Source organism: Hemitrygon akajei, chromosome 6 (genome assembly GCF_048418815.1).
Source record: "Hemitrygon akajei chromosome 6, sHemAka1.3, whole genome shotgun sequence".
In the NCBI taxonomy this organism is placed as follows: Eukaryota; Metazoa; Chordata; class Chondrichthyes; order Myliobatiformes; family Dasyatidae; genus Hemitrygon; species Hemitrygon akajei.
Window position 1 is genome coordinate 81421939 of NC_133129.1, and position 15142 is coordinate 81437080.

At 38.3% G+C, this 15142-nt stretch overlaps 1 protein-coding gene across 6 annotated transcripts in view; it reads right to left on the bottom strand.

Moving 5' to 3' along the window:
- Positions 1-15142, bottom strand: part of cntln (centlein, centrosomal protein) — a 540355-nt gene that overhangs the window by 302751 nt on the left and 222462 nt on the right. For all 6 annotated transcript variants that reach the window (XM_073048674.1, XM_073048672.1, XM_073048671.1 and 3 more), the window contains 3 exons: positions 14729-14854; positions 12518-12639; positions 4280-4393 (listed from right to left, as the gene is read on the bottom strand). In XM_073048674.1, coding sequence (XP_072904775.1) covers positions 4280-4393; positions 12518-12639; positions 14729-14854 — 362 coding nt within the window. The remainder of the gene's footprint in view (positions 1-4279; positions 4394-12517; positions 12640-14728; positions 14855-15142) is intronic.

Consider the following 15142-nt stretch of genomic DNA (forward strand, 5'->3'; position numbering starts at 1 on the left):
AAAAGGCATGACTTTGCTCTAGCAGACCAGGGTGAAGGAGAATCCAGAAGGTTTCTACTAATTTATTGAAAGCGAAAGAATAGGAAGAGACAAAAATATTTTTTTTTTTACGAGGTCGAGTTGCGAGCTCGATATCAACCCAGCACAGATGGTACGCGAGTCACTGGATCGAACTCAGAAACCTCCGTTCTCCAGCCCGGCACTGATCTCACTACGCCACCAGCCGACCGGAACGGGGGGGGGGGGGGGGGGGGTCAGGGTGAATCTTACTAAGAAAATTTTAAGCCAAATACAAAGTTAAACACTCAACACAGTGTCAACAGCAACAACTTAAAATGGCGGATGGCGTCGGGATCCAACTTAAAATGGCAGACGGCGTTCTCCTTCCTCGGTTCATAAGTACAAGTTGTCTGTAAGTCAGACATTCATAACTCGGGGACTACCTGTACAAGAGTTGGGATGTTATGAATAAGATGTTGGTGAGGCCTAATTAGGAGAAATATGTGCAGTTTTGGTCATTAACCTACAGGAAAGCAAACAATAAAATTGAAAGAGTACAGAGAAAATTTACAAGGATGTTGTCAGGACTTGAGGACCTGAGTTATAGGAAAGGTTGAATAGGTTAGGACTTCATTACCAGCAGTGTAGCAGTATGACAGGAGATTTGATAGACCTATATAAAATTAAGAGTTTAAGGAGGCTTTTTCCACTGAGATAGGGTGAGACTAGAACTAGAGGGCATGGGTTAAGCGCAAAAGTTTAAATAAGGGAAACATGAAGGAGAACTTCTTCACCCAGAGTGCGTTGAGAGTCTGGAACAAGATGGCAGCAGAAGTTATGGATGTGGGTTTGATTTCAACATTTAAGAGAAGTTTGGGTAAGTACGTGGAGGGATGTAGTCCAGGTGCAGGTTGACAGGACTAGGCAGAATATAGTTTGGCACAGACTAAATGGGCCAAATGGCTTATTTCTGTGCTGTTGTTTACTATGACTATATTCATGTTTGAAGGGAACTGAACAAAACAACATTTACAAGAAGTCAACTTTAGAGTAACACCTTATTTTAAAAAGTACAGACAACCTGAATGTTTTTGCAGCAAATCACACCAGATTTTTTGAGTTTCTGAAATCACTTAGTGGTTTAATTGAATGAAAAAGACTAAATCATGAATTCTGCAAAAATATTCCCAACTCAGAGCTATGTGTACTAGAAGTACAGTTCAAAGAATATGACAATTAGCCTTCCTGATTTAGAGAAACTCCCATGATCAGCTTGTAAGATTAGAATAGTTAGATATGCATGTACCACAGTTGCATTTCTGGTCCACTCTTCCTGTCTGCAAAGACTCATGCTGATACATTTGTCACAAAATATTTGTTCTCTGGGAAGTATGTCAAAAAGCTCCCCATTTACATCCTCCCACCCACTTCTTTCAACTTTTTTTCCAGGTTATTTCAGAAGAGACTGGCATCCTTCTTTCCATTTTGCCTTGCAACAGCATAAGCTCAAACTCATGCAAACAATGCTACAGGGGATCTGCTAGCAATTTTATATGTTTTATTTGCATTTACAGCAAGTAAATAAATAATTATGGGCAAAGTTCCACATTATCTATGTTTCATAATTCATAAGCATTCAAGGTATCATCACAAATTACATATTCCTTTCAGACAGTCTCTTGCATCCACTCTTTTTTTTTGCTCACTGAGGGCAAAGGACACTCATTAGTCCCAACACCCACAAGCACTCCAGATGAAAAGAAATTAACTAACCAATTCCTTTAACTATATTAAATTTCATTAAACTCAAAGTCTAACACCATTAGGTTGAAGCAAAACTCAGCAGGGGGACCACTGCAAAATTTAAAAATTCTCTTTGGCTAATAATTTTAAAAGAAACAGTAAATTCCTTGCAGATATCCTCTTCTCTCCCCATCATTAAAGAACTGTGTTTTACACACCATCTTTTTTCTGGTAGCAAGAGACATCTGTCACTTCTTTTGGTTAATACTTCCAGAAATTGATCTTAGATCTCAAAACTTAATAAAAGTTAATCAGAATGTCAATATAATTCTACATTTTACAAAGATTTCTCATTCTTATATTGCAACTCGAATGTGAATCACTGCATAAGTAGTCACTCTGCACAGCTCAGGGACTCCAAAGTGAGAAATTTGCACTCGCTAATCCTTACAACTCACAACTGATCTGAGCACAGTAGCGTAGCTAAAACTAAAGCCAGGACATAGGGAAAGGATTGAGAAAAGAGCCCAAATAAAATCAGCTGTTTTCTGGTTATTAATGAACCAACCAGTTAGAATAAAGTGCTTCCACTACATAAGTGAAGCAGTGGATCAATCTGTTCTTCAATGGTAGAATCTGACCATAATTTCAAATCCATGAGATATCCATTAGGCTGCCCCTTGTGTATAAAAATGCAAAAGCTTAACATAGCTTAACATACATTGTGCAAGCTGACACCAGACCCATAATATGAGTCTGCTACTGCCTTCTAAAGTATATTTTATTTGTTGACTGACATTGTCACTTATGGGTTCCCAATGGAATTTTCATACAGAAGTAATACATAATTCTGAATAAAAAGATTATCATAATGCTTTCAGCAGTAATGTGAGGACTGTAAAGTAACTGACATTATGCTTTTGTGAATATTTGATATATGGCATATTAGCATCAGACTGCTACCATAAGAAATGATCACCATTTTTAAAATTTTATAATGCAAGCACATCATCTTTTATGCTTGTTTTGGGAGTTGAAAGAGAAAGTGTTCTTGTATCTTAAGGTAGACTACATCTGGAAATATGATAATTTTAAAAATAAAAGTATTTAATTTTGGTGTAATTAGGAGTAGCAAATTGTAACCTCAAGTCACAAGCCATACTAAAATATTACTTTGTTAGAATTAATTACTACTGTTGCTAGGTACATAACAATATATTCCAGTTAAATTTAACCAATGTTGCATAGAAAAGTACAGCAAGAGCAATTATAAACCCAGTTTTTTGTTACCATTGGACAAGAAACAGGATCAAGTCACATCAAATCTCCAGTAAACTTACACCAATATTTATTGTCTGCCACTAGCCTTAATAATCTAGAAGAGTTTCAATTCAAGTAAAAAAGAATGTAGATTTAACTAAAACCAGCCAGATAACAATGTCCCTTTAATCTATTATCTTTTCTCTTTGGAGTTGAGAGGGATAATAAATCAACCATGATGGAATGGCAGAACAGACTTGATGGGCCGAGTAGCCTAATTCTCTCCTCTTATTGAAGAGAGAAAGTAGTTTTTGCACTAGTAACAAACAATGAGTGCAGGATTTCTTTGGAATCACTAAATTCAGATTATTACTTATTACCTGCGGTCCATCATATTTTAGCTAATTGATATGAGTGGGGCAACATACCAGATGGGAAAGCAATGATTTTTTTCAAAATCACAAAAATGTAATTTCACATATATAACACACACATACATACAGTATGTGTATAAATAGTGGCTGGACAATAAAGCTAGCTTTTAAGAAATTTCTTTTAAGAGCTCACAAACATAGTATCAAAGCAATATTCGTTGTATTTGTTTCAGAAAACACAAGTTCTCTTTAATGCTTTATTTAATACTCACTCCAACTTGAAAGCTATGTGAAGGGATCAATGCTAACCCCCGAGGACAGCCTATGCACAGCAAGAAAGAAAGTGACTCCCCTGTGCTCTCTCCAGGTCAGTTCCAAGGACCGTGTTTGCAGATATGCACCAGATCCTTAACAGCCAGCTCTGCTGCTACCAGTAATTAGCTTGGACAGCTCTGGCTCCAAGAGAGGCAGCAAGGCTACATCATAATGAGCTCAGCTGGGATTAGCAGGACAGTGCAGGGAACAGAGAGAGATGAGACCTTCTATATCACGTATGTAGCAAGTAGATCAAACGAACACGGCTGGCTAGGTTATCCCCTCACCACCTTATTCAACAAATGAAGCACGGCAGTGTGCAAAATACAGGCTAATGAAGAGCGACACCTCCAACAGATGAGAGCCACATTAATTAACACAATCCCCCTATCACATTATACAGATATTGTTACCACTACTAAACTTGTCACTGCAGCTGATAGGAAGAGACTGGTTTATTTGATAAAAGAAGTTGGCCTGTTTTTATCCTTGCGAGGAATTCCTCTGTGTGGCTTTTAGGCACCAGAAGATCAGAAAGATGTGATATGGCTCTGCATGTGTAAATTTGCTAAGAAAAGAAAACTCACTTTTCAGTCAATAGCTTTCTGTGTTCCCGTTTGAAGTACGCTAGTTCGTTCCATACACCATCACTGTCTTCCTGCCGCAGCTGCCAAGGATCTGCACGCTGATGTTTGCCTTTGCTGTTGAAATTTGTGGGTCATGATATAAACAAGAAACATGAAGTTATTCACAACTTTCATTAAATTCCTCCCCTTTCTAAACATAACATTACATAGTCTTAAAAAAAACTTGTGTTATAACTACAGCCAAATCCACAATTCATTTAAAATGAAGAAACTAATCAAACAGAAATTTTGCTCTCCAAACAATTCCAAAACTAAATTGCCATATTCATATTGTCCAAGGTCTGATCTATAAATCTGAAGCAAAAAGCTGTGGTAGAGTAACTTGAAATACAATTCTGTTGTTCCAAGTGTACATGTAATTGAAAATCCATGTTGACCTTCCAGAAGTAACAATGAAAAACAAAGGAGGAAGAAAGAAAAGCATTTATGATATATTTTATGAAAGAAAATTATTGAAAATTGGGGCCATGGCCAAGAGTGGTTCAGGAAAGTTGCCCCACTAAAGTACCTTGAGTACAATCTCAAAAGTGTTTTGCTGCCTTCATATGCCGGTGATTCTATTGCACATTCTGTGCATTACACAGTGAATTTGCAACCAATGGGAACTTAAAACTCTTAGTTGCAGTAAAAAAATCTGTGCCATCTGTCTATGCTACAGTCTAACTTGGGTCTTAGGTCTCTGAAGAGTTCTAGCCCAGTGTGGCATTCATTTTGTAAAACTAATGTTTAAAAAAATGTCTCCTTAATAACTTAATTAAAAACATGAAAAAGATTCTACATTCTTATTTCACAGCGTTCAGTGATTAGCACTGCTGGGAGCTTTTGCCATTTTTTTCCATTGACTTGCAGGATTTGGGCATTTCTTGCCCATCCGTTACAACTACTGAAAATGTGGTGGTGAACTGTTCTGATACTCTACAATGTACATTATAGAGAAAATCTAACAATGTAGATCCGCAAGGAGCTGAAAAATCGTGAAAGCATGGTGATGAAAGAATTGCAAAATATTCCTAAATGAAGTATGTATAAGATTTGAGCAACATTTTATGAATGGTATAGATGGCAGCCAATGTGTGTCTGTGGTAATCAACCTATCAGCCTATGCGTGAATATTGTTCAGCCCTTGCTGTATGCAGGCATTAATGGCCTCATTAACTAAAAAAACTGGCAAAGAGCAATGTGCAAGTATCAGTAAATTACCCTATATTCGACCTTATGATGGAAGGAAGGAAGTCATTGAGCAATATGGCATAGATAGATACAGGCCATTCTGCCCAACCAGTAGAAGCCAAACACAGTGCCCACAAGTTCCAATTTCCTGTGTTCAGCCCATCTCTCTCCAAGTCTTGCTCCTCCACATACTTACCCAAACACTCCTTAAATGATACTATTGTACTTAGCTGATGAGGGATATTGATGAAAAAGAAGACATACAGAATCAAGCAAACTCCTCAACGATTATAAGAGATGTATGAATACATTTAAGGAGGAAATCAGGAGGGCAAAAAAGAGGCATAAGATCTTTTACATCTTCCTTAGCCACAGGTGAGGTACTAGATGAATGGATCACAGCTAATACTGTGCCTTTATTTAACATGGGCTGCAAGGATAAGCCAGGGAACTGCAGGGTGATGAACCTAACATCAGTGCTGGGGAAGTTACTGGAGTGAAATTCTGACAGAGAGAATCTACTGCATTTGCAGTTAGAAAAGTAAGAACTAATCAGGGATCATCATCATGGCTTTGTGCATAGAAATTCATCTTTCACAAATGAGTTTTTTTTTAAAAAGATGATCAACAGGATTGATACGGCAGGGCATTATCTACATAGACTTCAAGTTCAAGTTTAATTGTTATTTAACCATACACATGAATACAGCCAGATGAAACAGCGTTCCTCTGGGACTAAGGTGCAAAACACAGTACCAACAGTCACACAGAGCACATATGGTATATATAAATACATTCCGGTAAGATGGCGGTGCACTCAGGCACAGTGACTTCTCCGGGTCCAATGAAAGGTGTATTTGTTTGCTCTATATGCCTTTTTTACGATTGCAAGTCACTGTTGGATACAAAGAACATCAAGCAAGCTGCTCGATAACAATAGAGCTGGACTTATTGTTTACTATTGTTGTCGCCTGGAATAGTTGTGATCCATTGTGCTGAGATGGTGCATAATGATGTAATTAGTTTTGCTACAACAAGTGTATGGGACATTGGAAAAAATGTTGAATTTCCCCATGGGGATGAATAAAGTATCTATCTATCTATCTATCTAATCCACAAATGGACTGAATGATTGTCTTGGACATTTTTACATAGGAGCAGAATTACACCACTCTTCCAATCGAGTCTGCTCCACCATTTCACCATGGCTGATCAATTTCCCTCTCAACCCCAATCTCCTGTCTTCTCCTCGTAATCTTTCACACTCTGATTAAACAAGACCCTATTAACCTCCACCTTAAATGGCATGGTCTCAACCGCCACCTGTGGCAATAAATTCCACAGATTCACCACCCTCAGGCTGAAGAAATTCCTAGCCATCTCCATTCTAAATGGACATCCATATATTCTCTTTTTTTAATAAATTTTTTATTGAGTTTTCAAATAATTACAGAAATAAAAGAAAATATATGCAAAAAAATGTATATACCCTTCCCCCCTCCCCTTAACCTCTCCCCCCTAACATATTCTGAGGCTGTACCCTCTGGTCCTAGACTCACTCCCCCACCATAAAAAACGTCCTCTTCACATCCACTCTATCTAGGCCTTTCAACATTTGATAGATTTCAATGAGATCCACCCCTCCCCACCACTCATTCTTCTAAATTCCAATGAGTAAAGACCCAGAGCTATCAATCGCCCCTCCTATGAGAAGCCTTTAATTCCCAAAATCATTCTTCTGAACCCTCTCCAATGTCAGCACTTTCTTTCTTAAATAAGCGGCCCAAAACTGCTCACAATATTCCAGATGAGACCTATCAAAGCCTTATAAAACCTCAACATTACATCCTTGCATTTACATTCTAGTCCTCGCAAAATGAATGCTAACACTGCATTTGCATTTGTCACCAATGACTCAATCTGTAAATTAACCTTTAGGGAATCCTGCACAAAGACTCCCAAGTCCCTTTGCACCACTTATTTTTGAATGTTCTCCCCATTTAGACAATAGTCTATGCTTTTAGTCCTTCTAACAAAATTAATGAATATACACTTCCCTACTCTGTATTCCATTTGCCAATTCTTTGCTCATTCTTCATCTGTAGCCTCCCTGCTTCCTCAACACTACATGCCCCTCCATCTATCATTGTATCGTCCACAATTCTGTCACACAAATCAATGACCTAGAACATAAAATGAAGTGGTCCCAACACTGTCCCCTGCAGAACATCACTAGTCACAGGCAGTCCACCAGGAAAGGTTCCTTTTATTCCCACTCTTTGCGTCCTGCCAATCAGCCAATGCTTTATCCATGCTAGTATCTTTCCTGTAATACCATGGGCTCTTAACTTACTTAGCAGCCCCATGTGCAGCATCTTGTTAAAGGCCTTCTGAAAAGTACACAACATTCACCAATTCTCTTTTCTCTACCCTGCTTGTTATTTCCTCAAAGAATTGCTACCAATTTGTGAGGCAAGATGCCCCTTAAGGAAAACAAGATGACTTTGGCTTATTTTATTATGTGCCACCAAGTCCCCCGAAACCATATCCTTAACAATCGACTCCAACATCTTCACAACCACTGAGGTCAGGCTAACTTGCCTATAATTTCCATTCTTCTGCTGCCCTCCATTATTGAAGAGATGAGTGACATTTGAATTTTCCAGCCCTCCAGAATCATGCCAGAATCTAATATTGATTCTTGAAATATTATTACTAATACCTCCAATATTTCATCAAAGCTACCTCTTTCAGAACCCTGTGGTATAGTCCAGCTGATCCAGATGACTCATCTACCTTCCGACTTTTCAGTTTCCCAAGCATCTTCTCCCTGTAATTGCAACTAAACTCATTTCTGCTCCCTGGCACTCTTAAATTTCCTGCATACTGCGAGTGTCTTCCACAGTGAGGACTAATGCAAAATACTTCTCAGTTCAACCATTATTTCCTTGTCTCTTATTACTGTTTCTCCAGTATCATTTTCCAGCAGTCCAAGATCTACTCTCACCTCATTTGTTCTTTATATTCTTGAAAAAGCTTTTGGTATCCTCTTTGATACTGCTAGCTAGCTTACCTTCATAATTCATCTATTCCCCCCCCCCATGGCATTTTTAATTGCCTTTAAGTTCCCCAATCTCTAACTACCTATCAATTTTTGTTCTATTATACTCCCTCTCTTTTGATTTTATGTGCTTTGACTTCCCTTTCCAGCCACGATTGTGTCATCCTGCATTTAGAATACTACTACTTATTTGGGATGTATTGAAACTGCACCTTCCAACTTTCTCCCAGAAACTCCCGCCATTGCTCCTCGACTGTCATCCTTATTAGTCCCCTTATTATCAACTTTGTCCAGCTCCTCTCTCATGCCTCTGTAATTCCACTGTAGTCCAGAAACATACGACTTTAGCTTCTTCCGCTCAAATGATTACTGACTCTTAAGGGGTTGTTTACCTTTAGCTCCCTAATAAAATCCAGTTCATTACACAACACTCAATCCAGAATAGCTGATCCCATAGTGGGCTCAACAACAAGCTGCTCTAAAAAGCCATCTTGTCAATGTTCAACAAATTCTCTCTCTTCGGATCCAGCACCAACTTGATTTTCCCAATCTACCTGCAAATTGAAATCTTCCAGGACTGTTGTAACATTGGCCTTTTGACATGCATTTTCTATCTCCCGATGTAATTTGTAGCCCACATCCTGGCTAGTGTTCAAAGGCCTGTACATAACTCGCTTCAGGGTCTTTTTACCCTTGCAATTTCTTAACTCTACTCACAAGGATTCTACATCTTTCAATCCTTTGTCACCTTTTACTAAGGATTTGATTTCAATTTTTACCAGCAGAGACATGCCGCCCACTCTGCCTCATCTTTTCAATACAAAGTGTATTTTTTGATGCTAACCTCCAAACTATAATCTTCTTTCAGCTACAACTCAATAATGCCCACAATGTTGTCCCTGCAAATCTCTAACTGCACGACAATATCACCTACTTTATTCCACATACTGCGTGCATTCATATATACACCTTCAGTCCTAAGATTTAATGTGAGCATGAGACCCTGTTTGACACTAGTAATGTAGAATACCGCAAGTCTGGTTCAAAGGTACATTGAGGGTAGCTGCATTGCCTTGGTTCAGGCTGAAGCCATGGATGCGCCTGTTGCAGCCACCCAAGAGAAGAGACACCGAAGCAAAGTGGGAGAACAGAGGCCTCTGTGGGGTGCACAGGAAACCATACTGGGTTGGAGCCTGGTGCCTTGGTGCTGCCCTCCTGTCGTCGCTCATTGGAAGAACAAGCTGGACCAGGACTACAGTCATGCCACTCACACACCGGCTATTTTTTTTTTTGTAACTGTATGTTTTTCAGAATCATAACCATATGTACAATTTGTGCTGTGTGTTATGTTCTGTTGGTAATGTGTGTTGCACTTTGGCCTCGAAGGAACACTGTTTCAATCGGCTATATTCATGTATAGTTGAATGATAATTAAATTTGAACTTCAATTTAATTATGATAGCAGAAAGATATACAGTCACAAAAAATAATACAGCTCAAGTCCCTGAGTGTCATGGCCTGAAGATATATGGTGTATGGATCAAAGTTCAAAGTAAATTTATCATCAAAGTACATACCTGTCACAAAATACAACCCTAAGATTAATTTTCTTGCAGGACAGCACTGACAGGAGGGGCCAGACCCCCCCCCCCCCCCCAACCAGTACGGAATCCAGCAGTACACAGCTAGTTCCAGTGTCTCGTTCCCTCTTAGCCACAACAGCTGAATGTGAAGCATGATGGTATGGACCACGCAGCTCCCCAAAGTCAGTCTTGCCCATGAACTAGTGAATTGGACTCTCAGTATTCTACATTGCCAATTTCCAGCAGGTTCTTGTGATCACAATAAAAATGTCCAAGCCAGCCACTTCCACTATTGGTTGAATCTTACACCACCTCTGACACCTTCTTTCCTGGGTGGCTGAAACAGGCTTCAACATGGTGTGCAATAAGTTCAGCTCTATTGCTATCATGCAACTCACTAGTGTGGTAAACCTGCAGTACTTGATGTTCTTGATAACTAGCAGTGTCTTGCAACTGTGGAAAAACACGTAAGGGACGAATAATTACACCTTTGTTTGGACCCAGAGAGGCCTCTGCATCTGAGCATTCTGCCATCTTACTGGAAGTCCAATAAGACTGTTTATAAAGTCATGCATGGTAGGCCAGTCTGGAAGGATAGAAAGATACATGGAAGACAGAGTGAACAAGCTAAATGAATATAAAATTGGCTTGGTGGAAGGAATCAGAGGGTGGTAGAGCAAGACTGGTTTCCAGACTGGAGCCTTGGAACCAGTTGTGGACCACAAGATTAGTGCTGAGTCCCCTATCATTTGTCATCAATATTAAGTTTGCAGATGACACTAAAATTGGTGGTATGGCAGAGAGTGGACATTTAAGGTTAGAGTCCTGACGAAGGGTTTCTGCCCGAAATGTCAAATGTACTCTTTTTCATAGATGCTTCCTGGCCTGCTGAGTTTCTCCAGCATTTTGTGTGTATGCTGTTTGGATTTCAAGCATCTGCAGATTTTCTCTTGTTTATATTAGGATAACAGATTATAGTTTCATAAGATGCTGATGAAACTGCACCTAGAATATTATGCAGTTATGGTCACCATACGATGCAATTAAGTTAGAAAGGATGCAGCTAAGATTCAAAATGATGTTGTTACAGGGCTTTTTCCAGAGTGTGGTCATGTACAGAATGAGCTTCCAGAGGAGTTGGCAGAAGTGGGTAAAATTACAAAATTTGAAATACATTAGGACAGGGATAGAGACATGTATTTAAAAGGTTTAGAGGAACAAGCAACTGGGGCCTTCTTAGGTTCCTTTGTCAGCATAGGTGAGTTGGGGCAAGAGGCCTGTTTTAATCCTGTGTAATTCTACCATTAATCAAACTGCTAGAAAAGGCTAAGCCTACGTCACTGCACTGAGAAGTCTTACATCCAAGTCTAAGACAACCATCTTCTCTTGTACACAGTATGACCCTAACCACTGAAAGTATTACACAGAGTTTCCCCCAGGTTAGTTTAACCACACTGCCTTGTTCAAGCGTATTGAAGTGTAGAGAGCCCTAGAGTACAAGTACATAGTTCCTTGCAAGTGAAAATATAGGTAGATAAAATGGTGAAGAAAGCATGTGGCATGATTGATCATATGCTGTCTTGTTAAAGTCAGTGAATCTCATTTCACCCCTGGAGTTCAGCTCTTTGGTCCTTATTTTGTCCCAGGCTACGATGAGGTCTAGAGTCACATAGACCTGATGATCGGCATATCAGTAAACAAGCTATTCACAAGTAAATGCTCCTTAATCATTTGATCTGTTAAATATTGAGAGTAAGCAGATTAGGTGGTAACCAGACTGTACACACCCTGACTCTCTCTCCCCCCCACCCCTACGTAAACAGGATATCAAGGCAACTTTTCATTTCACAGTGAAAATACTACTGTAATAGTTGTACTGAAACAGTTTAGCTTGAAGAATAGCAAGATCTTTAATTCTAACACTGGAAGCAATCATTATTACCCTCATCTATAATATAGCAAAGAAACAGCGAAAAATATTAAGTGAACAAAAGGGTCAAATAGAATCTGAAATAAACATTCACTTATCTCCAAAACTTGATCTTATTCTTTCCTGTTCATCCCTAGCAGTTTCTTCATTAAATTCAAATTTCTAATATTTGCATTATCTTTTTTTCTTTTTACATTATTCTAAAATGGATCTAACGTCTCTCTCTTAAAGTTGGATCTACTTTTGTCGCAATAATCAATCCATAACTAGATACAAATATACTGCCAGTTTCAATTAACAATAAAGTTTTTACATGCAACACACATGGAAACTGACGGAACTCAGATCAGACAGCATCTTTGCTAATGAATAAACAATCAACATTTCAGGCTGAGATCCTTTATCAGGACTGGGGTTAGTTTATATGCTCTTACTCGATTTGTCCCTCTTCCAGTTCCTTTACTTGTCCCTTAAGTAACCTGTAGTTGTTCTGTAACACTCGTAGACGCGCCAGACGCTTGTCATGGGCCCTTCTCAATTCCTCATTCTCCTGATCCTGAATGGGAGATTAAAAGCAACAATCTTATTGACTCAATACATTATAAATTTGAAGGAGTCTTTTGATCTTCATTTACATAAATAAAAAACTTTAATCCTAACTTTTTCACATCTAATGCAAAGATCTGATAGTTGATTGGCTTTGTCATTCAAGCAAATAAAGGAGGTCTAATAATCAATGGTTCTGTACAATTTGAAAATAAGAATCTTCAGTATGCAGTCTGAGTGAGGGATAGTAGTTATGTTAAGTGGTGGATTTGATAACATTAAGCATATTCTAAAATTTGCAGAGACTGTAAAAGTTAAAAATAGAAATGATCTATCAACCTGTGTAAACATGGACTGAACCAATATGATCGTCGTGTCATTGTCCTCTGATGACCTAGTCTTAACTAAATTTGTCAAGAAAAAAAGTCTATCACTGTTAAATTTGAAACAATACAATTTGAATATTCTATAAGGAAGATCGACAGTTTGCTGTTGTTACAAGATTGAACACAATTCATATGTTTATCAAGATTAGCATATTGCAAAAAATGAATATACCTTCCACATACTCTCAGTGTTCCTTACCAAACTGCAATATTACAATAGGCCTGCTCGGTAATATAGATTGAGGGGCTGTGAAGCAGACTGGTAGGGAGGCTTATGCTCATTTACATAGGGCATTGGTGAGAGTCATCATGAGTACCACGTGCAGTTTGGTCTCCTTATTTAAAGGCTTTTAATATGCTCAAAGCAGTTCAGAGAAGCTTCGGTAGACTGCTACCTGCAACAAATATGGTTATAAATGAGGAAATGCATCTACTGGAGTTTAGAGCAGCGAGAAAATTAAATGAAACATAAATATTCTCATGGGTTAGACAAGGCAGATGGATACTTCCTCTTACAGAAGACCTTAGGAAAAGGAGTCACAGCTTAAAAATAAAGGCAAAGATGAGCTGGAATATTTTCTCTGAGAGGGTTGAGAGCCTTTGGAACACTTTTCTGTAAATTGAATATTTTTAAGTTAAAGGTAATAGAGATTTGAATAGCAAGAGGATGAAAAGATACTACAAGCAAGCAAGAATGCAGAGATCAGATAATAACACAACAGCTTTTATCTTTCTAACTGGCAGAGCTAGCTTAAGGGGCTTGAGGAAATGAAGGGCCAAGTGGCCTTCTCCTGTTCCAAATCCATTCATATACATAATAAAGATGAAAGTGATGTGAACCCTGAAGTTACAAGTTCTAAAATATATTTAAAAAGACAGGATGCTGGCAAATGATTGCAACAGATGAAATTATGAAAGTACACTAATATACAATAAATGTGAATGGCATTGCATGATCACTTTTAAATTAAGCAGCGGCAATGGTATTTGTTGAAATACTGGTGGTGTTGCTTTTTCCACTGATCAGATAAGGAATATAGTTAAATGCTATTCAAAGGAAACTTCCACAGACCATTACATTAGCAGCGAAACCTTTACTAGGGCATTACACGTGCAAGTTTCCAGATATTCAGTTCTTTACTTTTGAAACTTTTACAACTACATTCAAGGTGCATAACTTTCTAATTACTTGGTAGACCAAAAAATGCATAACAAAACACATAACTCTGAATCAAAACTGAAAATGTGTCTTCCCTGTAGTAGGGCAGTATTCATCTAAAGGAAAAGTGTAGGGACCAAGGATGGTCAGGTGACACAAATGTTTTCTGTGCCATCTATAAGAGGGAAATGCATGCGAGTTAATCACAACTGATATGTCAAGTAAAGTGGAGAAAGATAAGTGAAGGAAGTTAGATGAGGCAAAAGAAAAACATTTTGGAATAGAAACAAGTAATGCTGGAAACACTCAGGAGGCAAAGCTGTATTTATGGAAGACATATAGAATTAATGTTACCGGTTGAAGGCTCTTTGTCAGAAATGGGAAGGAGATGGATTGGTCAAGGTTTCTTTTAAAAGAATCAAGTCTCTAGTAAAACTACTGTACAAAGACCTGGGAATTCCATAGAATTTGCATCAACTATTATGTAAAAATAGTAATTGGAACTTTACTAAATAAATAAGAGGACAGTAATCAAATCTGCCATCAGATATTACCTTAAACTTCAATAGCTTTTCAAGGTTTTCTATCTTCTGTTGTATTTTATTTGTTTTCATCATTTCCTCAGGTTTGTGCCGAGAGTTCTTTGGAGAAAGAGACCTGGAGCGCTTCACGGACTGATTCTACAGAAAAAAAGAAAATGCCGTGGCAAAAGCCAAATCTACGCGATCAGACAAAGCATAGAGCAGAGGAGCTGTTTAGTAACAGATGACTGAATGAATTAATTTCATTCAGTTCATTTCACTTCCATAAATCTCACTCCCTTCTTTCCCCATTTTCTTCATCTTTGAGTAATATTTTGAAAATCACTCTTAAATTTGCTTCCACCACCATTTGAGATCATGCACACAATTGCTACAAAATCAAAGTCTCATCTTTACTCTAAGTACTTTCTGAAATTAACAAAATTT